Source organism: Hoplias malabaricus, chromosome 11 (genome assembly GCF_029633855.1).
Source record: "Hoplias malabaricus isolate fHopMal1 chromosome 11, fHopMal1.hap1, whole genome shotgun sequence".
Taxonomy (NCBI): Eukaryota; Metazoa; Chordata; class Actinopteri; order Characiformes; family Erythrinidae; genus Hoplias; species Hoplias malabaricus.
Window position 1 is genome coordinate 2,942,409 of NC_089810.1, and position 27,766 is coordinate 2,970,174.

The following is a 27,766-nucleotide window of genomic DNA, read 5'->3' on the forward strand; positions in this document are numbered from 1 at the left end:
AAAAAAAGTCAAAAATAATTGATGTAAATTATAAAACAAATCTGTAAACATTACCATGACGTTATTTTGTCAAGAAGTGGTCGCGACGTTGTGGATGAAGCAGGTGGGTTCATGTGTCTCTGAGGAAGCACATCCTGTGTGTGTCTGTGTGTGTGTGTGTGTGTGTATGTGTGTGTGTGTTGGGGCGTTGTCACACTTTGGTTGGGGGATAGTGTGACTGACACCTGGGGAGAAAATCTTGTGAAAACAACATAAATCACAACAAAATAAACAACAAAACATCACAGAGGTTCAGCTCCTGCACACACACACACACACACACACACTCTCAGGAGCACCAGGGCATCATGGGAAGCACAGACCCCCGATGCTGTGTCCCTGTGTCTGAGCCGGGGGGCGCCGCGGCTCTAAAAGTGCGAGGCAGGTTTAAACTCCTCTTTCTCTGGGGATTAGTTAAAGGCGTGCGTCCCGCGGTGTGTGCGGTGTCCCGCCCAGAGCCGAGAGAGCGCTGCCTCGGGGTCATGCAGAGGCGGCAGGCTCAGCCCCTTCCACTATTTAAATTGACAGCATTCAGACGGTTATCTTTCAGTCTGTGGTTAATGACATAATGCAACACCTCTTCCTCATCTCAGTCAAACTGAGGCACCACAAGTGAGCTGCAGTGAGGTTTCTGGTTTCCTGTGCGTGTTCTTCTCCTGTCTTTTGTTAACTGAAGTTCTGCTCGGTTCGTCCCGGTCCGTGGAGGAGCAATCGTCTACAGCGAGAGACAGCGACGGAGACTGGAGATGGTCACTTTACAGTTCAAAGATGCTTTCTGGGTGAGTGCTGGGGCGTAGCTCCGACCGTACGCTTGTGCAGGGCTCGAGGACGGCAGGCGGGGTCAGACCTCCTGCCGAACTGAATACGGAGTGAATCTTAACTGAGCTTTGAGATTGATTTAGGGTTCTCAGAAACAAACTTCCATTGAGAACGGAGAACATTTCTGATCACACTTCACACTCTGAACACACACTTAGTCACACGCTTCATCCATGGTTTCTTCTGAAGTGAAGGGCTTTAATCGGGAGTTTGTCCTGAATTCTCCGCTGAGGCTCTCCTCGTCTCAGGAGGCTTTTCACCAGATGACAGAACATTTCTGTGAGGGTTTTAAACACCAGAATTTTAATATCAAACGATTAGCTCTGGATCAGTCCATCGCTCCTCAGTCCAGCGCTGCAGAGCACTGAGCAGTGACCTAAGGCTCACATGCTGCTACATAATGTTATAAACGGTTAATCAGTGCTGTAGCTGTGTGTTTGGCCATGTATCTGACCTCGTTTGTTTTTGTCAAATGTTCTGAAGTGCCATATTTATTTTGGGAAGAATGCGTCACCTGCGCAGAGGGCTGAAGCTATCCGTCTCGTAGTTGTAGACGGCAGCCTTAAATGCACCTCTATCTTTGTTATGGTGCACCACTTCCACACTTCTGTGGGCTCTGTGTAAAGAGCAGCAGTCACTGAGCTGTGAACAGCTTCTCGGGTGATTTGCATCGCAGCTCTCACTTCGTAAACCTGTTTCAGCTGCACAGAGGCTCTGCTCTTCCTGAGCAACTTTTCCATTCTGTCACAGTGGAGGACAGGCAGAGTGTCCGTGACTGAGCTGCAGTGCTAACGCACACATGACTGGAACAACACCTAGAAACACTGAGCCACAGGGGTTTTCTGTTTCTACTTTGTTCTGGTCGTTGTCTCTGAATCAACACTAATCCCTCACTTTAATTCCCAAACCCCGGGCGAATAAACTCCTGGCAAGAGGGAGGTGTGGAGAAGCCCGTTAATGATGAAGCTGCTTTCTTAAACCTGGATCACCCCTCCGTAACCTTTCATCACCATTTACACAATCCTGAACATTTACGTCCCCCTGTCTCCGGAAACAATGGACATTGTGTAAAGGGCAGTAAAACAGGAATCTGAGTTGTGGTAATTCTCTTAAAATGTTATTTAAAGACCAAAGGACTCCAGTGATGTCTGTGAATCGGACCGTACACAGGTTCAGGAGTCGGAGGAAGGTCCGTGTGTTAAAATCAAGGGTCTGAATTGGTGTGACACACCGCCAGTGATTAATGGAAAAACACTGTCAGAGAACACACTCCACCACTGCATCAAGAAATGCATCTGCAACTGTGGCATAAAAAGAGGAAGACGTATTAAATGTGAACAAAAACTCTGTGCCCAAAGTCATCGGAGATGGACCCAAAGAGGAGTCCAGTTTTCAACTTGTTTTTGGGAGAAACCTCAGATTCAACACAACACCAATGAGAAAATCCAGACTGTTACTAATGAAAATGCATCAGTGCCCACTGCGGAGGGGTCTGCGGATGTGGAGGTGAACACTGGGATTTTAGAAAGACATACGCTGCCATCGAGGTGACATTTTTTCGGGAAGGCCATGGTGGTTTCAGCAGGACGATGCCAGGCCTTCTGCGTGTGCTCCAACAGCGTGAGCAGCGCGTGTCCAGATCTGTCTCCTGTGGTCGTCATGAAGAGAAGAACCTGACGAATGTGACCACTGACTGTGGAGCAGCCGGAGGGAGAATGCACAGAAGTTCCACTCTTTCACACTGAGAGGGAAGGAAACGCAGAGGCGGAAGAAAATGCTGAATATGCTTTTTTTGGGAGAACATGAAAAAATAAACAAAATATAAAGTATTTGCTGCTTGGGTCGATGTACAGGAGAAACATGAATAAATACTGCATTTGTTCTTTTTCTCTGTGGATCATGTTGTAAAAAGCACTGTATTAATAAACTCAACTAAAATAATAGACAAAATCAATCAGAGAGCAGCAGGGACAGGGCAGTGATGTTAATGACACTTCTGATACAGTCCCTAAAGACAAGTAACGTTTGTGGGTTTCGTGGGTCCATGATGAACCAGGAGTAGAGTTAGTTTCAGGGGGTTTTCAGTGATGAACCTGAAGAGTGTGTAGATACAGTGAATGATTGAAGAAGAGAAGAGTCACCTTTGTTGATGCCCTCAGTGAAATTCCTCTCTGACAGAGTGACAGATGAGGGCTGTGTAAATGAGTGTGAAGCAGCGCTGTGTAAAGAGGACAGTTAACCACAGTAAAGTGTGCAGTGATGAGGTCTAAAAGGGCATCGGTAACAAAGTGAAGAACAGAGTGGTGCAGAGCATCAAGCTTCTGACGTGAACTTTTTACACGGCATCTGTAAAGTGTACCAGCAACCAGGAGAAGAGCAGCGTGAGTGAAGGAGGAACGGCTTCTGAACAGAAATCACGTTTAACTTTGTAAGTTGTGTCCTGTTTTACTGCGGCTCCCTCGCCGGGGCTGGGCGCTCTGTACCTTAGAGATGTTAAAGATAAGCTCAGCGTGGAGAAGGTGTTTTGGACCCAGAGGAAGATCTCAGATTGTAGACAGTACACAGTCAGAGGAAGAACCGCACAGAACCCTCTCATCTGTAAATAAATATAAACAAATACAAGAATTACCAGCAACAATCAGAACATTACTGACATTCATAGAAAACAATGTAGGACCTGGAACTGACCCTTGAGGGACACCTTCAGTGACTCAACTGTTGTGTGAAAGAAGATTTTCTAACTTCACACAGTTACACACACGTAACAAACAGAAAATCTGAAACTATTTACTTTGCCCTTTTATCTGTGAAAAAAAGGGTCAAGTGAATTTACAAATTACAGTTAAATTTTTCATTGAATTTTTAGTGAGTGTCTAATCTTTCCTTGAAGTGTGGTTTATAAAACGCATAAAAGGAGGATCAAGGTTGGATACCACTGCTGAATGAGCCTGACCTTCCAGCCCTCAGACGGTTCTGCAGGAGAAAGCCTCACCCCCCTGTGATTGATCCAGACACATGGAGGTACTGAGGACTTCAGAAAACCACTGTCACTGAGCACAGTCCAGATCTGTCTCCTGAGGTCATTGTGAAGAGGAGAACTGTGGAGCAGCTGGAGACTGAAAAAAATGGGAGATCTTTTCTTCCAGCTTTTGTGGTTAAATTAATCTTTGAGAGAATGAACAGAGTCCTGTTTTACTACAATTTGGAGAATGGCCTGGAAACACATCTGGTCTCTTTAGAGTTTTTGCTGTTGTCGTGAGAGCTTCGTTTGCTGCGGGTGTCTCATTCATACGAATGCTGTCCACCCCCAGATCTGAAACTAGGTGCTCTTTATAGTGTTCTACAGGGCACACGGTATTTTAAGCTTCACCTCTGGCCGATAAACGCAGGGCTTTGCGAACGAAGGCAGTGGAGTGATGCGGCGAGCGGCGGTGGGGGGTTTGCAGGCTGTAGACGGACCAGGTGGGGTGTAGTGGGGGATGATATTTTTTTGTATAAAAATGCAGAAACTACATGGAGCAACTACACGAGTCTAAAGACACTGCTTCCCCGTCAGTGACCTCACAGATCAGGAGAAGCTGTAACTGCAGATAACGTAGCTCCAGGAGTTCGCTGAGGCCTTCAGCTTGACTCCGGATGTTGATTTCTTGCCGAGGGAAATGTTTATAATCATAAGATGCAGAACAAACGCTCAGAGAAGGATTTTTTTGTTGGATTTCAGGGCACAGATTTCACCAGCAACGCCGGCTACGAGGCTCTGACCCAGAGATTCTGCGATGGACGGCGGACCTGCAAAGACATGGAGGAGCTGCTGAAGATGAGGTGAGGGTTCCCTAGGATCTCTCACTTGTCGGGGGCAGGATTCTAGTTAGCATTCTCCTCCAAGCGTGCTGAGCTGTCCAGTAAAGCATGGGCATGCCTCGCCCTCCTGGCTTGGTAGCACTGTGTGATTTAAGGGGGTTCTAGCTAACGAGTGGAACTGACGGGGACTGAACTGGGGGGTTGTGAACAGAGATGCTGTGTGGTGAAAGGTGAGCCCTCTTTTCTCAGGGCGTCAGCAGAAGAGAAATACGGCAAAGAGCTGATCACCATCGCCCGGAAAGCGGGAGGTCAGAGTGAAACAGGGTGAGTTCAGGAACATGGCGTGCACTCAGTCCTCATCAATAACTAATCAATATCAATCATTATATCACTTTATTAATATTAAGCATTATATCACTCCACAGACATGAGCCTGGCTTCTTTATAAACTCCCCAATAGATTTTTTTACACTGGGGAAAGCTCTTCACTAACACACACACACACTTTAACTGCTTCATTGGAGACAAGAGCAGCCTGAGTCTAAACCCTTTACCAAACAGAGTTTATCCGGGGGGTGAACAACTGCAGCTTTAACAAACTTTTGAGAATGAAACTCCACTGCACAGAAGTGTGGATGTAGTTACAGTAAATCTTTAATGTTTATTCTCTGTTGTTGTGTCTGTGAGTAACACCTGTATCCGACCTGTTCCTGCAGCACCTTAAAGGCTTCGTTTGAGCAGCTGAAAGCACGTGAGTGAGGGCTGTGTTTATAATGAGTTTAACTGAGGGGCTGTGAGGGATGGTGAGGGTCAGTGATGCGTATGTGTTCTCTGTTACAGAGATCGAGAACGTGGGGAACCTGCACGTCCACCTGTCCGGGATGCTGAAGGAGGAGGTGAAGCGCATGGAGCAGTTCAGAGAGCGGCAGAAAGAACAGAGGAAGAAGGTACACATCAGAAACATGGGTTTGCACTTAGTCCCAGAGGGCACTTCCTGTAAAGACCCACCACAAAAAACCCAGCAGCCCACAGACTCTGCAGCCTCTTCTTTTCCACTTCCACTCTGTCCTCTGTCTCTGTCTCAGTGCGGCACTAAGCACAAAGCCTCTACTTTCTCAATGACACAGTGACACAATAAAACGCCACGAGCCCCACAGCAGTGTTCTCCCCCTGTGTAAACAGCCCCTGTTCAGAACGCCCGCTTTCAGCACCTGTTCCTTTAAATGATAATGAGCCGCTCGCTGTTCACCCCGACCCCGAGCGCACAGCAGTGTAAACAGCCCTGTTCAGAACGTCTGATTTGTCGTAACTGAGCTGTAGCTGAGTCATAACTGAATCATAACTGAGCTGTAAATGAGTCATAACTGAGTCATAACTGAGTCATAACTGAGCTGTAGCTGAGTCAAAACTGAGTCATAACTGAGTCATAACTGAATCATAACTAAGTCATAACTGAGTCATAACTGAGCTGTAACTGAGTCATAACTGAGTCATAACTGAATCTTAACTGAGTCATAACTGAGTCATAACTGAATCATAACTGAGCTGTAACTGAGTCATAACTGAATCATAACTGAGCTGTAACTGAGTCATTACTGAGCTGTAGCTGAGTCATAACTGTGTCATAACTGAGCTGTAGCTGAGTCATAACTGAGTCATAACTGTGTCATAACTGAGCTGTAGCTGAGTCATAACTGAGTCATAACTGTGTCATAACTGAGCTGTAGCTGAGTCATAACTGAATCATAACTGAGTCATAACTGAGCTGTAGCTGAGTGATAACTGAATCATAACTAAGTCATAACTGAGTCATAACCGTGCCGTAACAGACATGAGAACCTCAAGTGAGACAGATCAGGCTGAGATGTGACTGCGGTATGAGAAAGACTTTAACAACGTGTTCCCGCTGTAAACACAGTGTTTTCCTCTTTGCTGCAGTTCGAGGGGCTGATGGAGAAGGTGCAGAAAACCAAAGTCTCTCTCTTCAAGAAAACAATGGAGGTGAGTCTGAAACTTTAAAGTCCTGCCACAAAACAGAGAGAATTCAAGGAATGTGTGTGTGTGTGTGTGTGAGTGAGAGAGAGAGAGATCAGCAGAACAGGAAGAGGAAGAAACATTCAAAGCCCATTCAAATCGGCTGTGTTTCCGTGTGCTGCAGTGAACGCATGTGTCCCCAGCTCCAGGAAGTCACACTTCTCTGCATCAATAATATTTCTGTACTGTGCAAACACACACACATAGACACGCGCGTGCGTATATACACACACACACATACATATGCGCACACACAAACACACACTGTGTTTCACAACGGGTTCCATACAGTTTAAATATAAAATGTTTGCAGTTCCTCCATCTGCAGCGGGTTCTCAGATCAGTGCTCAGCGCTATTTCACAGAATAAGCTCCTTAACTTTAATTCTGACCCAGATTCTGATCTGATTCTGACCCTGATTCTGAACCTGATTCTGCCCTGATTCTGTCCTGATTCTGACCCTGATACTGTCCTAATTCTAACACTGATTCTGACCCTAATTGTGTCCTGATTCTGTCTTGATTCAGACCCTGATTCTGACCATGATTCTGTTCTGATTCAGAGCCTGTTTCTATCCTGATTCTGACCCTGATTTTGTCCTGATTCTGATCCTGATTCTATCCTGATTCTGACCCTGATTCTGACCTGATTCTGACCCTGATTCTATCCTGATTCTAACCCTGGTTCTGACTCTGATTCTATCCTGATTCTATCCTGATTCTGACCCTGATTCTATCCTGATTCTAACCCTGGTTCTGACTCTGATTCTATCCTGATTCTATCCTGATTCTGACCCTGATTCTATCCTGATTCTGACCCTGATTCTATCCTGATTCTAACCCTGGTTCTGACTCTGATTCTATCCTGATTCTATCCTGATTCTGACCCTGATTCTATCCTGATTCTGACCCTGATTCTATCTTGATTCTGACCCTGGTTCTGACCCTGATTCTATCCTGATTCTGACCCTGATTCTATCCTGATTCTGACCCTGATTCTATCCTGATTCTGACCCTGATTTTGATCCTGATTCTGTCCATGATTCTGACCCTGATTCTATCCTGATTCTGACCCTGATTCTATCCTGATTCTATCCTGATTCTGACCCTGATTCTATCCTGATTCTGACCCTGATTCTATCCTGATTCTGACCCTGTTCTGAGCCTGATTCTGACCTGATTCTGTCCTGATTCAGACCCTGATTCTGACCCTTATCCTATCTTGTTCTGGTCATGATTCTGACCTGATTCTGGCCTTGATTTTGTCCCTGATTCTGACCTGACTCTGACCCTGATTCTAATCCTGATTCTGTCCTGATTCTGACCTCTCTAATGACAGTGGAGAGTGGACAGTGGAGAGTGAGTGTAGAGTGGACAGTGGAGAGTGGACATGGAGCATGAGTGGCATGTGGACAGTGGAGAGTGGACAGTGCAGAGTGAGTGGAGAGTGTGTGGACAGTGGAGAGTGGACAGTGCAGAGTGAGTGGAGAGTGTGTGGACAGTAGGGAGTGGACAGTGGAGCATGAGTGGAAAGTGAGTGAAGAGTGGACAGTGGAGAGTGAAGAGTGAGTGTAGAGTGGACAGTGGAGTGTGGACAATGGAGAGTGTGTGGACAGTGAAGGGTGCACAGTGGACAGTGGAGATTGAGTGGAGAATGGACAGTGGAGAATGGAGAGTGAGCGAAGAGTGGACAGTGGAGAGTGAGTGGAGAGTGGACAGTGGAGAGTGAGTGGAGAGTGGACAGTAGAGAGTGAGTGGAGAGTGAGTGGAGAGTGAACAGTGGATAGTAGAGAATGGAGAGTGAGCGGAGAGTGGAGAGTGGACAGTAGATTGTAGACAATAAAGAGTGAGGGGAGAATGGACAGTGGAGAATGGAGAGTGAGCGGAGAGTGGACAGTGGAGAGTGAGTGGAGAGTGGACAGTGGAGAGTGAGTGGAGAGTGAACAGTGGATAGTAGAGAATGGAGAGTGAGCGGAGAATGGAGAGTGGACAGTAGATTGTAGACAGTAAAGAGTGAGGGGAGAGTGGACAGTGGAGAGTGGACAATGGAGAGTGTGTGGACAGTGAAGGGTGCACAGTGCACATTGGAGATTGAGTGGAGAATGGACAGTGGAGAATGGAGAGTGAGCGGAGAGTGGACAGTGGAGAGTGAGTGGAGAGTGGACAGTGGAGAGTGAGTGGAGAGTGGACAGTAGAGAGTGAGTGGAGAGTGAGTGGAGAGTGAACAGTGGATAGTAGAGAATGGAGAGTGAGCGGAGAGTGGAGAGTGGACAGTAGATTGTAGACAATAAAGAGTGAGGGGAGAATGGACAGTGGAGAATGGAGAGTGAGCGGAGAGTGGACAGTGGAGAGTGAGTGGAGAGTGGACAGTGGAGAGTGAGTGGAGAGTGGACAGTGGATAGTAGAGAATGGAGAGTGAGCGGAGAGTGGAGAGTGGACAGTAGATTGTAGACAGTAAAGAGTGAGGGGAGAGTGGACAGTGGAGAGTGGACAATGGAGAGTGTGTGGACAGTGAAGGGTGCACAGTGCACATTGGAGATTGAGTGGAGAGTGGACAGTGAAGAATGGAGAATGACCGGAGAGTGGACAGTGGGGAGTGAGTGGAGAGTGGACAGTAGAGAGTGTGTGGAAAGTGGACAGTGGAGAGTGAATGGACAGTGGACAGTGGAGAGTGAACAGTGTATAGTAGAGAATGGAGAGTGAGCGGAGAGTGGAGAGTGGACAGTAGATTGTAGACAGTAATGAGTGAGGGGAGAGTGGACAGTAGAGAGTGTGTGGACAGTGGGGAGTGGGAGTGGAGAATGGAGAGTGAGCAGAGAGTGGACAGTGGAGAATGAGTGGACAGTGGACAGTGGAGAGTGAGTGGACAGTGGAGAGTGTGTGGAGAGTGGACATTGGAGAGTGTGTGGACAGTGGACAGTGGACAGTGGAGAGTGAGTGGACAGTGGAGATTGAGTGGAGTGTGGAGAGTGGACAGTGGAGAGTGGACAGTGGAGAGTGAATGGAGAGTGGACAGTGGACAGTGGACATCAGACAGTGGAGTGAGTGGACAGTGGAGATAGAGTGGAGTGTGGAGAGTGAGTGGATAGTAGAGAATGGAGAGTGAGCGGAGAGTGGACAGTGGAGAGTGAGCAGACAGTGGACAGTGGATAGTAGAGAATGGAGAGTGGACAGTAGATTGTAGACAGTAAAGAGTGAGGGGAGAGTGGACAGTGGAGAGTGAGTGGAGAATGGACAGTAGAGAGTGTGTGGACAGTGGGGAGTGGGAGTGGAGAATGGAGAGTGAGCAGAGAGTGGACAGTGGAGAATGAGTGGAGAGTAGACAGTGGAGTGTGAGTGGACAGTGGAGAGTGAGTGGAGAGTTGACAGTGGACAGTGGAGAGTGAGTGGACAGTGGACAGTAGACAGTGGAGATTGAGTGGAGTGTGGAGAGTGAGTGGACAGTGGGGAGTGGAGAGTGAGTGGAGAGTGGACAGTGGACATCGGACAGTGGAGAGTGAGTGGACAGTGGACAGTGGAGATTGAGTGGAGTGTGGAGAGTGAGTGGAGTGTGGACAGTGGAGAGTGGAGAGTGAGTGGACAGTGGAGAGTGGAGAGTGAGTGGACAGTGGAAAGTGGAGAGTGAGTGGACAGTGGAGAGTGGAGAGTGAGTGGACAGTGGAGAGTGGAGAGTGAGTGGACAGTGGAAAGTGGAGAGTGAGTGGACAGTGGAGAGTGGAGAGTGAGTGGACAGTGGAGAGTGGAGAGTGAGTGGACAGTGGAAAGTGGAGAGTGAGTGGACAGTGGAGAGTGGAGAGTGAGTGGACAGTGGACAGTGGAGAGTGAGTGGACAGTGGAGAGTGGAGAGTGAGTGGACAGTGGAAAGTGGAGAGTGAGTGGACAGTGGAGAGTGGAGAGTGAGTGGACAGTGGAGAGTGGAGAGTGAGTGGACAGTGGAAAGTGGAGAGTGAGTGGACAGTGGAGAGTGGAGAGTGAGTGGACAGTGGACAGTGGAGAGTGAGTGGACAGTGGAGAGTGGAGAGTGAGTGGACAGTGGAGAGTGGAGAGTGAGTGGAGTGTGGAGAGTGAAGAGCAGAGACTAAACAATATGTGTGTAATGTTTTGGCTGGTCAGAGTCTCACAGGGCTGCTCTTCTCTCCTCAGTCTAAACGCTCGTATGAACAGAAGTGCAGGGAGGCGGACGAGGCCGAGCAGGTGGCCGAGCGGATCAACAGCGCCACCACCCCCAAACAGGCCGAGAAGGTGAAGTAGTCCTTCAGCTCCACTCTACACCCCCACCTCTCTCTCTCAAACACACTCTAAAACACACACACACACACACACACACACACTCACTTGTGCACACACACAAACACACACTCACACACATGTACACTCACTTGCACACACACACACACACACATGTACACTCACACTTGTACACACACACACACACACACACACTCACACACATGTACACTCACACTTGCACACACACACACACATATGTACACACCCACTTGCACACACGTACACACCCACTTGCACACACACACTTGTGATTTATGTTGTTTTCACAAGATTTTCTCCCCAGGTGTCAGTCACACTATCCCCCAACCAAAGTGTGACAACTCCCCAACACACACACACACACACACACACACACACACACACACAGGCGGGGGACAGGGGACATGCAGCAGACGGTGAGTGAAAATACACTTTGAAACACACAGAAATCATGCGCTTCTCTAGGAGCTCTCGCATCACACTCGCGTGCGTGAAATCCTGTGTAAAGAAGAAGTGCTGAATGCAGTAGCAGGTCTGATCACACCGAGGAGACCAGAGCCCTGCAGATCTGTGGGGCGGGGGGTGGGGGTGAACACAGGTCACTGGGGGGAGATGACACTAAAGAGCAGAACCACACACAAAACAGATCACAGACTCAACACAGCGCAGCCACTGAGAAAGGAGAAAGAAACACAGGAAGGAGATGAAGAATCCAAGGCAGAGTTCACTGGGGCATTGTGGGAGGCCTAACACCACTACCCCCCCCCCCCCTTTGTCGAGTTCACACTCACACTTTTAGAATTGAAATAAAGAAAGTAAATAAAGTGACACATGACACACTTATTCTGCGTCGTGAGCTGGGGATAATGAACTTCTCAGGGTTTTTCTGGGGGTAGTTTCACAAAATGACACAAATTGTTCCACCCTCTGAACCACAGCCACAGAGAGGCGTTCGGAGCGTTTTAATGTGTTCCACACTTCAAAAAAGAACCGCACCAGAGTTCATTTAGAAACAGACAGAGACCCTGCACTTGTTTGATTCACACCAGAGTTTTAACTGAACCGCAGTCACAGAGCAATCACAGCGGGGTTCGTTTTAATCAAATCAAACTGAACACACTCTTACTGTCCCTCACAGGGAAACACTCATCAGGACCTCCCCTGGTTCTCCTTCCTCTACGGGCTCTTATTTCCCTGCGTTCCTTGTGTCTGTTTTGCTGCTTTTGACCTTGATATTTTGCCTTAGTTCTTTCTCCAAATAAAAAAGTTTGACTCCAGTCGGTCTCAGGCAGTGCTCAGAGGTTTCTAACGAAGCGTTGAGGAGCGCTCTGTGACTGTGGACACGGAGCTGAGAGGAGACAAACACGTCCTTCATTTCACAGTTGGCCATCGGCTCCTGAGTGTCATCCACTGACTTTATAAACCGCTCTTAACTGTGTCTCACGGCTTCACAGATCCAGAACAAGGCCAAGCAGAGCAGAGACGCCGCGGGAGACGCAGGTGAGGCGTCAGATCACGCTTAATGTAAATTTACAGCTACTGCTTTCCCATGTGTCCCCTTTGTGTCCGCGGTGTGTCCCCTGTGTGTCCCCTTTCTGTCCGCGGTGTGTCCCCTGTGTGTCTCCTTTGTGTCCACGGTGTGTCCCCTTTGTGTCCGCGGTGTGTCCCCTTTGTGTCCGCGGTGTGTCCCCTTTGTGTCCGCAGTGTGTCCCCTGTGTGTCTCCTTTGTGTCCACGGTGTGTCCCCTTTGTGTCCGCAGTGTGTCCCCTGTGTGTCTCCTTTGTGTCCGCGGTGTGTCTCCTTTGTGTCCGCGGTGTGTCCCCTTTGTGTCCCCAGGGTGTCCCCTTTGTGTCCGCGGTGTGTCCCCTTTGTGTCCGCGGTGTGTCCCCTTTGTGTCCGCAGTGTGTCCCCTGTGTGTCCCCTTTGTGTGGTGACATTAATGAGAGGAAGCCCCTCCCCCTCCGCCCTCACCTGGTCAGAATGTGAGTGAAGTGTGGGCAGTGACGACTGCTGATGTTAGGGTTAATGCTGCAAAATCTGAGTTATATCTGTACCTCTTTGATTAAGATTTTAGGCATTGGCTAATATTTCAAACCAACATTTATACACTTGTATTTAATGCCGTAAGAAGACTGTTCTAAACAAAACCAGACTGATGAAGGTGTAGAAAGAGTGTGGAGAAACACAGAGGCAGAGCCGAAGCACTGCGGCGTCGAACAGAACCCCAGCTAAACAGCCACTGGGTCTGTGTGTGTTTAACATTCACTATTATTTTTTTTCATTATTAGTTTATCAATCTATTATTTGTTGAACTAGAAAGAGAGTTTAACTCTGTGTCCAGTCTCTGTTTGGACCGGTTACTTCAGTAAACTTTCTCAGGAGACACCTTTCATTTTAACGTTTGTGTATTTTGTTGAAAGCTAAAATATTCTGTAAATAATTGTTACATTTGTCTAAACGGTTAATCGGGGGAATATTACCAGTCTGTATTTTCTAAATGTGTATCAGCTGATTCCCGTGTGGGAGCGTCCCTCAGTGATATCATTTTTGAGCAGAAATGAGCCTCTGACCTGGAGAGGATTAGAGAAACCCGGCGGTGGGAAATAAATCACAGTTACGTCACTGATTTAGAACCACACACCTACCTCCAGATTAAACAGCACTCGCAGCAAAACTATTTCCATTCCACGTCAAATAGGAAACAAAGTTGGCTTTAATACAGCAGCTTCTTTTTAGAAATTTTAGAGATGATATTTCAAATGTTTGGGAAGACCATTTAAGGTGGAATGGAATAATGCAGCTTCATATCAGCTGCACCATATTACAACCTGAAGCACCACCTTAAAGCCCCCAGGGTCAGTGAGCTGTGTTCATCTTCAACCTGCCCCACACCCCATAACACACACACACACACACACACACACACACACACACACACACACACACAGAGAGAGAGTGAGAGAGAGAGAGAGAGAGAGTGTAACACAGATGTCACAGTAACATGCCTTTAGTTTTAGTTTTTTAGTAGAGTTTAGATTTTTCTTCCAGTATTAAACTATGCAGCAATGTAACTGAATTCTTGTATTACATCAATCTTTCCATTCCACCTTAAATATTCATTCAGAGTTAGATTTGGGTTTTTAACAAACCCCTTCAAGTCCTGAGCTCAGCTCACTTCCCCACCTCTGAATTTCTCCATCTCCACCATGGCGTATGAGTTCAGTACAGGCAGGAACACACACACACACACACACACACACACACACACACAGACACACACAGACACACACAGACACACACAGACACACACACACACAGACAGACAGACAGACAGACACGGGGCCTAAATATAATCGAGCTGCTGCGCTTCTTCTCTCAGAAATCCTCACCACCTCTAAACGAGTTCCTCTAACTGTGACACTGACGCAGCGCTGAGGGTCTGAGGTCACAGGGGAGCAGCTGCACATGAGCCGTGTTCATTACTGACACACGTCCCAAACCAGGTCACAGTGCAGTGAGCCTGAGCTTCTCTTCAGTTCCATACACAGAAACACCACACTTCCACCTTAAATGGGATGAAAAGCTGAAGTCAGCTGTAATTCAGCAGCTTCTAATTCCAGTTCTGCACCGTGCCCCAAAGGTGCGGGACGTTAGTAACATTTAAGGTGGAATGGAAAGTATAAGAAGCCAAACATAGCTTTGTAGGTGCTGCACTGTACTGCACCCTGTAACACCACTCTGAGCTTCAGCCTCATGCTGTAGCAGTTAAGGTGGAATGGACAATTCAAATATGAAGCAAACATCAGAGTCCTTTGTAGCTGCACCTTAAATCACACCCGCTGCACTTGAGCTCGTCTGTACGTGTACTTTGTAGACAACAATGTAATGTGTCAGCCATCACTACTTAGCCGGACGGAACAGTGGGGACCTGGGGGGCTGCCTGTATCAGATCAACCAGTAGGCAGCTCATTAATGTCACTTTTCCACTGCATGGTACTGATTCTACTGGACTCTACTGGACCCTAATCCATTGCGTGGCGTAGAGTGACGACTCTCTCTGGACAATCAGCGCTCTGCAAGGTTTACACGCCACGGTTTAGTCCCTACTCGACTCGCTCTGAACCACGAGAGAACAGCCACTAAACAAGAACCCGCTTCCAGAACCAGGACCTGATTCACCTGGTGGAGGGGGAGAGTAGAGTCGAGTCGAGCAGAGACCATGCAGTGGGTAATTGTCATTAGTATCTGAATATGGGGCCTGTATGGGCCCAGAGTGGGGTGTTCGGTTCAGATGGAGCCAGTTAAACCCATCCTGGACCCATCTCTGATACTGCAGAGCCTCCATATGTGGAGCCAATGTTTAACTCGTGGATAAACCTCACTGGTCCCCAGCTGAGCGCCCCCTACAGTGGCTGTGTGAAAATAAATAAATGAAATCCTTCTTTATCATCTGTGTGTGTCCAGAGAAGCAGTACATGTCCAACATCGAGCAGCTGGACAAGATTCGCCAGGAGTGGGAGACAACGCACGAGAGCACATGTGAGGTGAGACAGCGGTTAGCGTTTCATACACAGACACGTTAAACCACAGCATCCGCTCAGTTACTGTCCACGAAAGCTGCCACTGCTTCAGGTCCCAAGCGTGGCACTTCACCTCGGGCAAAAAGACTACCTCGGGCACGCCCGGAGTGCCACCGCAGGTCACCCCTCGCTAACCCAGAGACACTGATCATTCATCAGCGCACCATCCCTCAGCACACACTTCTCTAACTGCGAGTTCAGACGAGTCTGCTCCATCGGGTTCACTCTGAGACACACGCCACCACTATCGAGCTCTGTAGGAAATTCACACCTACACTCAGTTCCTAAACAGGAGAAATGAATGAAGAGGCACCACTGGGAAAATTATAAAAGAACCCTACTGCCGACGTACTCTAGACCATTAGAGCCCAGTTTAAGTCAAGAACAAAACAGAGATGCATCGAATCCAAGTTAAAACCGTCTACAGGCTCCAGCTATTTCTGCAGCACAGTAACACACAGTTCACACGATCAGCTGCTTGTGAATATTTAGAGTGACTTTATTTCTTTTGTACTGATTATGAACGTTTTTTCTCTTATGTTGATTACAGCACAGACCTGACATTACTGAAATTCACAGAATGAGATCCTGATTATTAATAATTCCTTTTGTCTCTGAACCCCAGTTTCTCCCACAGAGAGTCCACGCCTCTCCATTTGACCCCAATGACCTGTGAATAACAGTGGCACTAGACTGACCTTGCCTTTCACACACAGACCACTACAGCAGTAAATACATTTATTAAAATAAATTTGAGAGTGAACCATCCACAGACACTGTCTCTGTTAAGAGGTTTAATCTGAGATCGTCCCCCGTGCTGCACTGGGGACAAGGCTGTGTCTCCAAGCCCAGGACTCACTCAGTTCACTTTTCTCATGAACACACATTGAGAGCCGCAAGGACGGATTGGCATCAAAAAGAAAGTGTACAAAATGTGATAAGCCCAATTTAACTTGACGCCACTGCTTCTGGTTTAGGTTCTGTGGCTAACTCACTAAAGCTGCACTTCCCACGCTAACATTATCTGACAAATCAGCCTCAACCGTGTGAAACCAGCACTAATTTTAGTTACTCTGCTTTCTGCTGAACAGAGACTCTGATAAAAACAAACGTGATCTCTGCTGCAGCTGGAGATTTTACAGATGGAGAGTTGGTGCTGGTCGTCTGCGTTGCGTGGCGTAGAGTGACGACTCTCTCTGGACGACCAGCGCTCTGCAAGGTTTACACGCCACGGTTTAGTCCCTACTCGACTCGCTCTGAACCACGAGAGAACAGCCACTGAACAAGAATCCGCTTCCAGAACCTGGACCTGATTCACCTGGTGGAGGAGGAGAACAGACCAGTAGAGTCCAGTGGAGTAGGGACCCTGCAGTGGAAAAGTGGCACTTGAAACTGACGTTGCCAACTCGCTCAAAAATATAAAACAGTAATAATAAAAAACACAGAGAGTAAACTAAAGGCAGTGGAGTAGAATTAGGTTCAGGATGGAGGTGAAATCAGAGCGAAGGGTTTATAAAATATTCCAGTTTCTCCGTTTAGAAGAGTCCACTACAAACGGGGGAATATCAAAAGATGAAAGGTGCGTCCACCAAAGGGTCAGTCTCTGCAGCCAAGAGGGGGTGTGGTCTCCACTCAAGTGGGCGTGGTCATCACTCTGACTGGGTGTGGCCATTAGAGTGGGGACAAGTCATTTCCCAGGGGGAGACCTCACAGAGCTTAAGTCTTTCAGGTGTGAGTGAATGGATGAATGAATGAGTGAATGAGTGAACAGTAACAGTATCAGACATGGAGATAAGGTGCTGTGCTGAACTGTTGCAGGTCTTTCAGCAACAGGAGTGCGATCGTATCAATATCCTGAGGAACGCCATGTGGGTTCACTGCAACCACTTCTCCATGCAGTGTGTCAAAGATGATGAGGTCAGTGCTCTGGGTCTAACTCTAGGTGTAACTATGGGTCTGATCCTGAGTCTAACTCCAGGTCTACATCTGGGTCTAACTCTGGGTCTAATCCTGAGTGTAACTCTAGGACTAATTTTGGGTCTAATGTCAGGTTTAACTCTGGGTTTAACATTGATTTTAACTCCTTTGGGTCTAACTCTGACTCTGGGTCTGACTCTGGGTCTGACTCTGGGTCTGACTCTGGGTCTGACTCTGGGTCTAACTCTGGGTCTGACTCTGGGTCTGACTCTGGGTCTGACTCTGGGTCTGACTCTGGGTCTGACTCTGGGTCTGACTCTGGGTCTGACTCTGGGTCTGATTGTGGGTCTGATTGTGGGTCTAACTCTAACTCTGTGTCTGACCCTGGGTCTAACTCTAACTCTGTGTCTGACCCTGGGTCTAACTCTAACTCTGTGTCTGACCCTGGGTCTAACTCTGTGTCTGATTGTGGGTCTAACTCTAACTCTGTGTCTGACCCTGGGTCTAACTCTGTGTCTGATTGTGGGTCTAACTCTAACTCTGTGTCTGACCCTGGGTCTGATTGTGGGTCTAACTCTAACTCTGTGTCTGACTCTGGGTCTAACTCTGCATCTAATTGTGGGTTTAACTCTACTTCTGGGGCTGATTATGTCTGATCTTAAGGTATTTCCTGCTCATCTCTGCTTGTTTATAGTGTTATGAGGAAGTGAGGGTGATTCTGGAAGGATGTGACATCATGGCAGACATCAACAGCTTTGTGGAGCTGAAGAGAACGGGCAGTGCCCCTGCAGGTCAGTGTGGGAACAGCTCAGTTCAACCAAGGCCCTATTCACTATTTAGTGTGAAAAATCATTCACTAGTCTCCTGAGCTCCGTTCCCTATAGTGCACTACATAGTGAGTAACTCCAGCAGTGCTGCAGGAGCCTTTAAACCCTGTGTCACTGATGAAGGACTAGAGGACGAGCGACACACACTGTGCAGCGACAGATGAGCTACTGTCTCTGACTTTACATCTACAAGGTGGACCAACGAGGGAGGAGTGTCTCACAGAGTGGACAGAGAGTGGACACAGGGGTTAAAAACTCCAGCAGCACTGCTGTGTCTGATCCACTCTACACCAGCACAACACACACTAACACACCACCACCACGTCAGTGTCACTGCTGAAGAACAGGGGGGTAATAAAGTATGCAGAGCCACAGGTGAAGTACAGTGTGTAAGTGTAGAACTACAGAGAGAGCGGAGTGGACAGTGGACAGTGGAGAGAGTAGTGAGGTGACTTTTTAATGTTTTATCTGTTCAGCATCCGCTGTGTACTGATATTGTGTATATTGTGTGTGATTTTGTTTTATTGTATAATTTTGTGTATTATTGTGTGTGTATAACTGTGTTTGTGTATTTGTGTGCATAAATATGTGTGTGTATAACTGTGTGTGTGTATTTGTGTGTGTCTATATAACTGTGTATTTGTGTGTGTGTGTATAATTGTGTGTGTGTGTGTCTATTTGTGTGTGTCTATATAACTGTGTGTGTATTTGTTTGTGTGTGTATTTGTGTGTGTGTGTGTGTGTATTTGTGTGTTTGTGTGTATTTGTGTGTTTAATTGTGTGTCTATATAACTGTGTGTGTTTGTGTGTGTGTATTTGTATGTATAATTGTGTGTGTCTATAGTACTGTGTGTATTTGCGTGTGTGTGTGTGTATTTGTGTGTATAATTGTGTGTGTCTATATAACTGTGTGTATTTGTGTGTGTGTATTTGTGTGTATAATTGTGTGTGTCTATATAACTGTGTGTATTTGCGTGTGTGTGTGTATTTGTGTGTTTAATTGTGTGTGTCTATATAACTGTGTGTGTGTGTATAATTTTGTAATAATAATTAATAATACGTTCAACGTATACAGCATCTTTCCCAAACCCAGGGATGCTTTACATAAGGGGGGGGGGGGGGTGTTTTTAACAGTGATTTGAAGAAGATAAAGTTGAAGAGTTGCGAAGAAGAGGAGGAAGAGAGTTCCAAAGTTTAGGGGCAGCACTGAAAGGACTGCCACCCGGGGGTAGAACATTTAGTTGAGGGGACAGTAAGGAGAACAGAGGTTGAGGAGCGGAGACGAGGGAAGGACAGCACAAAGAAATGAGTCCAGACAGAAATGAAGGAGCCAGACAATGTAGAGCTCTGAAGGTGTGAAGCAGGATTCTGAATTTAATCCTAAGCTCAACAGGAAGCCAGTGCAGCTACTGAAGCACAGGAGTGATGTGTGCTGTACGCTCGGTGGTGGTGAGCACGGTTTAACAGTGGAACTGGATGTAGAACAGTGGGCTGCTGTAATGAATACGAGAGAACGTCAATTCACCGACACTTCAGCGTCACTGTCACTGTCACTGAGCCTGGGACATAAGTGTTCAGTGTCACACAGAAAACACAGTTTAGTGACTTTTAAAGGTCACTAAAGGACTTTTATGTTTTTAAAGGAAGGGCCTGGTTTAATATCAACACCATCAATATTTACAGAGAAATCTGACGACAAAGTGATGCCTTCGCTACAAATAATAAAACTCCAGTCTTCTCTGCATTTAGTTTGTGGAAGTCGTTCTGTAACCAGATGTTTAACTCCATAACTCCACTCTAAGCCTGGGCAGAGGCAGCGAGGGAAGAAGTGCTGATGTAGATTTGGATATTGTCAGAATAGCAGTGGAATGATTTGACCAAGGGGAGAAACATAAATAATAAAAGGCAAAGGACCAAGGACAGATCCCTGAGGAACTCCACAATCTACCGGGGCCTAATAAGATTCATGAGAATAGTATCATACTGATGTCTCTCAGCGAGGAATGAAGAGCACTGAAGAGCAAGGACAGAAAACCAATAATGACAGTCTTGATATAAGTAGGTTGTGACTGAGCGTATCAAAAGCTGGTGTTAAATCCAAAAGAATCAGGAATAAGGAATCCAGCATCTGGAGACAGCTGTAAGTCATTCACAGCCTTAACCAGAGCAGAATCTGTACTATGTAACGTGTGGAATCCAGGCTGAATGGGTTCATAAAGGTTATTTGAGAATCATGCAGCTCAGTGTCTACAATTGTTTCCATGTTTTGGAGAGAAAGGGGAAGACAGGAATAGGTCTGTGGTTGGTTAAACACAGAGGTTCTGACCCAGGGTTCTTCAGTATAAAGGTGAGAGCAGCTGTTTAAAGTGAGAGAGGAACAGTAACTAATGAAAAGCACAGATTTATCAAATGAGTTCTAAAAGGAGAGGTATCAGAGGCAGCAGACTGTAGAGCAGCTGTAGGGCCTGGGTCTAAATGTGAGGTGCAGGAAGTTGACTTAGAGATGACCTCAGTGACAGTGGAAGAATCCACAGGGGAAAAGACAGAGAGAGGTGTCTCTGATGAGAGCGAGGCGGCCTCAGGAAGAACAGGGAAGTGTAGATTGATTTTATCGACTTTGTTCTGAAATTAATCCATAAATGACACTGGGCAGAGGGGCTCAGGGTGGAGAGAAAAGTTTGTTTATTGTGTGAAAAAAGAGTTTTTTGCCTGTGGCTACCAGAGTTTATAAGATTTGAGCAGTAAGAGGAAAGGGCAGTATTTAATTGCAGCCTTGCCTTGTGATTGGAACCTGTTCAGTAAAAAGGGAGAAATGAACTGAAAGGACAGTTTTGTTGTAAAGTCGCTCTAAACGTCTGACTTTAACTTTCAAGATTCTGAGCTCTGGGGTGAACCGTGGAGAGGTTGAATGGCAGGGACACGTCTCGTCCAGAGAGGGGCGAGACTGAGAGTGTTAAGTGTTTCAGAAACCGTGCTATTGTAGTTCATGACTAAGTCTTCAGGAGAGGACAGATTAGAAGGATCAGACAAAGCAGAAGTCTGGAGAAGATTAGAAAATGTTTGGGTGGAAACAGAGGAAAGATTTTGAAAGGAAACCAGAGATTTTACATAGGTTTTAGGAGAGGGTAAACGTAGACCACACTCTGAGTTTATGGTCAGAAAAACCGACAACAGAAGCAGAGACCGAAACATTACTAAGACCACGAGTACAAAGCAAGTCAAGTGCATGTCTATGAGGATGTGTAGGAAAATCCACATGCGGAGTCAATCCAAAACATTCAAAAACATTGCAAAGTCCAGTGGAGAATGCACAGTTTGAGTCAACAATAATATTGAAATCAGCCAACAAAATAATAACAGATGACACAGATAAAGCGACAGTGAGTGGTTCACTCAAATCAGAGAAGGTTGTTCTTGGCGGGACATAAATCAACAGCAGTGAAATAGTTGAGAGGACTTTCAGAGCTAGGTGTTCATGGTAGTGACATCATGGAAGTCCAACTGTTTAATGTTCAGGACCGAGTGGATTACTGTGGCCAAAGCACCTTTACTTACGAGACGAGGTTTGGTTATATGAGTAAAGTCTGGGGCACTGATGAACTGAAGGAAATCTCCAGCTCTGTCATTTATTAGTGATGCCTTGTGAGAAACAGAGTGAGAGTTCAGGAGAACTATATTCGATGGGAAAGCTCCAGTGGAGAAGTCAGAGCTGAGCTCAGTGAGAGCGCATTATTAATGCCACGTGACTGTTTATGATTTTTAATAATCCATCTCTGGGACCAAAAAACCGGAATCAGAATCATGGCAGGACAAGTGACAGCGGGGGACCGGTGAATACACACGGGACGACACACAAACCCAAGACTCTGACATAAACATCACAGAATTCAAAGGAGCAGGACTACTGAAACCTTTTAGTTCAGTGTGTGTGTATAATTGTGTTTGTGTCTATAATTGTGTTTGTGTATAATTGTGTTTGTGTCTATAATTGTGTGTATAATTGTGTGTGTGTATAATTGTGTTTGTGTATAATTGTGTGTGTATAATTGTGTTTGTGTGTCTATAATTGTGTGTATAATTGTGTTTGTGTATAATTGTGTGTGTGTATAATTGTGTTTGTGTATAATTGTGTGTGTGTATAATTGTGTTTGTGTATAATTGTGTTTGTGTGTCTATAATTGTGTGTATAATTGTGTTTGTGTGTCTATAATTGTGTCTATAATTGTGTGTGTATAATTGTGTTTGTGTCTATAATTGTGTTTGTGTATAATTGTGTTTGTGTGTCTATAATTGTGTGTATAATTGTGTTTGTGTGTCTATAATTGTGTGTATAATTGTGTTTGTGTCTATAATTGTGTGTGTATAATTGTGTTTGTGTGTCTATAATTGTGTGTATAATTGTGTTTGTGTGTCTATAATTGTGTATAATTGTGTTTGTGTGTCTATAATTGTGTGTGTATAATTGTGTGTGTGTATAATTGTGTTTGTGTGTCTATAATTGTGTGTATAATTGTGTTTGTGTGTCTATAATTGTGTATAATTGTGTTTGTGTGTCTATAATTGTGTGTATAATTGTGTATGTGTCTATAATTGTGTTTGTGTATAATTGTGTATGTGTCTATAATTGAGTATGTGTCTATAATTGTGTGTGTGTATAATTGTGTATGTATAATTGTGTTTGTGTGTCTATAATTGTGTGTATAATTGTGTTTGTGTGTCTATAATTGTGTGTATAATTGTGTTTGTGTGTCTATAATTGTGTGTATAATTGTGTTTGTGTCTATAATTGTGTGTGTGTATAATTGTGTTTGTGTGTCTATAATTGTGTGTATAATTGTGTTTGTGTGTCTATAATTGTGTGTGTATAATTGTGTGTGTATAATTGTGTTTGTGTCTATAATTGTGTGTATAATTGTGTATGTGTCTATAATTGTGTTTGTGTATAATTGTGTATGTGTCTATAATTGTGTGTGTATAATTGTGTTTGTGTGTCTATAATTGTGTGTATAATTGTGTTTGTGTGTCTATAATTGTGTGTATAATTGTGTTTGTGTCTATAATTGTGTGTCTATAATTGTGTGTATAATTGTGTTTGTGTGTCTATAATTGTGTGTGTATAATTGTGTTTGTGTATAATTGTGTTTGTGTGTCTATAATTGTGTATGTGTGTCTATAATTTTGTGTGTGTCTATAACTGTTTTTGTGTGTGTCTACAATTTTGTGTATATCACTGTGTGTGTTATTGTGTGTGTCTATAATTGTGTGTGTATTTGTGTATATAACTGTGTGTGTGTTATTGTGTGTGTCTATAATTGTGTGTGTATTTGTGTATATAACTGTGTGTGTGTTATTGTGTGTGTCTATAATTGTGTGTGTATTTGTGTATATAACTGTGTGTGTGTTATTGTGTGTGTCTATAATTGTGTGTGTATTTGTGTATATCACTGTGTGTGTGTTATTGTGTGTGTCTATAATTGTGTATTTGTGTATATAACTGTGTGTGTGTGATTGTGTGTGTCTATAATTGTGTGTGTATTTGTGTATATAACTGTGTGTGTGTTATTGTGTGTGTCTATAATTGTGTGTGTATTTGTGTATATCACTGTGTGTGTGTGTTATTGTGTGTGTCTATAATTGTGTATTTGTGTATATAACTGTGTGTGTGTGATTGTGTGTGTCTATAATTGTGTGTGTGTATTTGTGTATATAAATGTGTGTGTTATTGTGTGTCTATAAATGTGTGTGTATTTGTGTATATAACTGTGTGTGTGTTATTGTGTGTGTCTATAACTGTGTATTTGTGTATATAACTGTGTGTGTGTGTGATTGTGTGTGTCTATAATTGTGTGTGTATTTGTGTATATAACTGTGTGTGTGTTATTGTGTGTGTCTATAACTGTGTGTGTGTGTTGTTGTGTGTAGCTCCCCTTACGTTTGAAGACTACTACAGCCGGGAATCATCGGGGGACAGTAACGGCAGCGCGCGCTTTGGGGGCGGAGTTATTAAGAGGTAGGAACTCGAGCTTATTTGCATGTTGTTAACCACTAGTGAATTTGCATATTTCCACAGAGCTGTGTTTAATCTGCGCCTGTGTTTCAGGTTCTCTACTCTCTTACAAGGCAACAACTCTGGCCCCAGAAACACGGACTCCCAGCCTCCAGCGCCCCCTGCCGGTAGAGTACAGCTGCTCTTTACTGACACTCTCCAGCCCAGGGTCCAGCACACAACAGCACTGCACTCACACAAACAATACACTTACACGTTACATGCAATGCAAAACTACATTATAGAACTACACAACTACACACACACACACAAGTATATACATACAGAGAGGAGATACACCACGCACAGTGACTAAATCACACAAGACCATGATGCTGCTCAATTTCTGACGTCAAGTACAGAGCCTTTAGAATGGCCCCGCCCCCTCTTCTAAATCTGTCCAATCACAGCACTGGACCCACGTTTATGTGAGAGCACAAAGGTGAGGTTAAACTCAACAAAACAGACACAAGGAGAAATAAGAGCACTGAGTAAAAACGGAGAAGAAAGAGAACAGAGTGAAAACGGCTAAAAACCAGAGCTCCTGCTCCTCGCTCCTCACTGCTGTGCGCTCGGGGTCGGGGTGAACAGCGAGCGGCTCATTATCATTTAAAGGAACAGGTGCGTTCTGAACAGGGCTGTTTACACAGGGGGAGAACACTGCTGTGGGGCTCGTGAGAAAGGGGGCATTGTTATTGGTAACCATGGTAACCGAATCGACTCCAGAAACCTTTGTCACTGTACAGACCGTGAGCTACAGTGGTGTTCAGATTGGACAGGGTATGATATAATTTTACTGCTTAATAGAGAACGGCCACACCCTCAGACTCTGGCGTCTCAGGAAGAGGATATCGGTGATTAAACAGGAGGAAGAAACAGAAGGGTTTTAATCAAATACAGTGCTGTGACCTTAACTCAATACGGACCAGAACCAGGCTCCATTCTCATTTCCACTGAAACTCTCCCCTTCTTTGTCTGTTATTCACAGGAGACAACTCAGATGGAGTGTATGCTTCCATTCCTCAGTTTGGAAACGCAGCTCAGAGTGAAGGGAACCCAGGAGAGAGGTACCAGGCCCAGTACGACTACATTGCTCAGGTGGGCTTTAGTGCCGGTCCAGCGTCTTGTGTATGATTCCTTTAAACAGATGCTAATAGTTCAGATGTGGATGTAACACAGGTAACACTAACCTGGAGCACTCAGGGCTCTCTGCATAAGTTCAGGAGCTCAGTGTCGCCTCGCTTTAAAGGTGCACTAGGCAATTTTTTTTTTTATCACGTTCTAACGTACAAATACACTGCAAATATAAATAACATCGTTAATAATAGTTATTATTTCAATGATATTGTAAACACCAGTGCATTCCGGGACTGAGAAATGCTGTTTGTAAATCTGCACTCAGCACAGGAGCCGCTGGCTGTGTTGCTGTGGTTCCCCGCGCACTAGCACTCTCTGGTGGCTAGGTAGATTAATTAAAATAACACAGGCAGACACTGATAAAATTGTGTACTGTACCTTTAAAGAGAAGCAGTAGCCTATAAGCCAGTGTGATCTGTCTGTGGAAGAGTGTTCTCTGGAGTGTCTGAGCTCCACCCAGTACTTCTGGGATGAGTTGGAATGGTGTTTGTGCCCAGAACTAATCCCCAACAAGGCTGATTACCATCAGATCCTCACAGCAATGTTCCAGCATCTAGTGTAAACCTTCCCAGCAATGACAGGGCTCTTAATAACACCGTTGTCATAAGAAACGTAGATAGCGCTGTATGAGACCGGACGTGCTAACTGTCCGCTGTGTGTCCGCAGGGAGGGGACGAGTTGTCCATCTCGTCGGGAGACGTCCTGCAGGTGGTGGAGCAGGGAGACGACGGCTGGTGGACGGTGCGGTTAAACGGGCGGAGCGGCCTGGTGCCCGGCTCTTACCTCATCAAGATCTGATCACGGAGCCGCCCGAGTTCAGGCCTCTGCTGAGGATTAGAGCCTGGGTCCACCTTAAATTCCACAGTGAGGAGGATCCGTACGAACAGAACCCTGCAGAACCTTCTCCTAGACTCCACTGCGGCGTGGAGCCTTTAATGAAGCAGGGTCCTCTGTAAATACATCTCTGTAGTTATTTTCAGAGACCACATTATATTTGAATATATATTTATTGCTTGACTGAAGGAATGTGTTCAGTAACAAAGTGTGTTTTTATTCGTTTAACGGACCTTCACTGGTAAAAGGGTCAGAGCTGGGGTCACTGGGGTGATTCAGGGAGAATATTTTAAATCCTCAACAATATTTTATAAACCCCCCCCCCACACTACACTTCCGGGGGCAGAGACTCGAGGGTGAGGGAGGGTCGAGTGAAGGAACAGGAGAGGCACAGGGTGTAACCCCATGGGATCTGCTTTGTATTAACAACATACAATAAAACAACTGTCCCAGGGGCTGTTTATCTGCCTGATGTTTCATTACACTCCATCTGTTTACCTTCACTCATTCATCTTTCAAAAGTGTGTTGTCCTGTTCAGGGTCGCGGTGGAGTCAGCGTGGAGTCACTGGAAACAAGGAAGGAACACACCCTGGACAGAGCACCACACACTCACCCAGTCACTCACTCTCACCCTCAGACTCACCCAGTCACTCACTCGCCCTCAGACTCACCCAGTCACTCACTCTCACCCTCAGACTCACCCAGTCACTCACTCGCCCTCAGACTCACCCAGTCACTCACTCTCACCCTCAGACTCACCCAGTCACTCACTCTCACCCTCAGACTCACCCAGTCACTCACCCTCAGACTCACCCAGTCACTCACTCGCCCTCAGACTCACCCAGTCACTCACTCTCACCCTCAGACTCACCCAGTCACTCACTCTCACCCTCAGACTCACCCAGTCACTCACTCTCACCCTCAGACTCACCCAGTCACTCACTCGCCCTCAGACTCACCAAGACACTCACTCACTCACCCAGCCATTCACTCACACTCACCCAGCCACTCACTCACACTCAACCCAGCCAGCCACTGACCCTCACACTCACCCAGCCCCTCACTCACACTCACCCAGCCAGCCACTGACCGTCAGACTCACCCAGCCCCTCACTCACACTCACCCAGCCAGCCACTGACCCTCAGACTCACCCAGCCACTCACTCACACTCAACCCAGCCATTCACTCACACTCACCCAGCCACTGACCCTCAGACTCACCCAGCCACTCACTCACACTCACCCAGCCATTCACTCACACTCAACCCAGCCATTCACTCTCACACTCAGCCCAGCCATTCACTCTCACACTCAGCCCAGCCATTCACTCTCACACTCAGCCCAGTCCCTCACTCACACACTCAGCCCAGTCCCTCACTCACACTCAGCCCAGTCCCTCACTCACACTCAGCCCAGTCCCTCACTCACACTCAGCCCAGTCCCTCACTCACACTCAGCCCAGT

General features: G+C 46.0%; 1 protein-coding gene across 1 annotated transcript; it reads left to right on the plus strand.

The window, feature by feature from the left end:
* The first annotated feature begins 579 nt into the window (after positions 1–579).
* On the plus strand, positions 580–27,290 carry pstpip1a (proline-serine-threonine phosphatase interacting protein 1a). Its single transcript, XM_066685383.1, has 15 exons — positions 580–818; positions 4,580–4,680; positions 4,909–4,983; positions 5,376–5,410; positions 5,500–5,606; positions 6,598–6,660; positions 10,836–10,934; positions 12,416–12,461; positions 15,426–15,505; positions 17,360–17,458; positions 18,153–18,249; positions 24,208–24,295; positions 24,386–24,459; positions 25,320–25,429; positions 26,135–27,290. Exons 1-15 carry the CDS (start codon positions 786–788, stop codon positions 26,264–26,266), a joined length of 1,239 nt encoding a protein of 412 aa, XP_066541480.1. The 5' UTR covers positions 580–785; the 3' UTR covers positions 26,267–27,290.
* Positions 27,291–27,766: the final 476 nt, after the last annotated feature.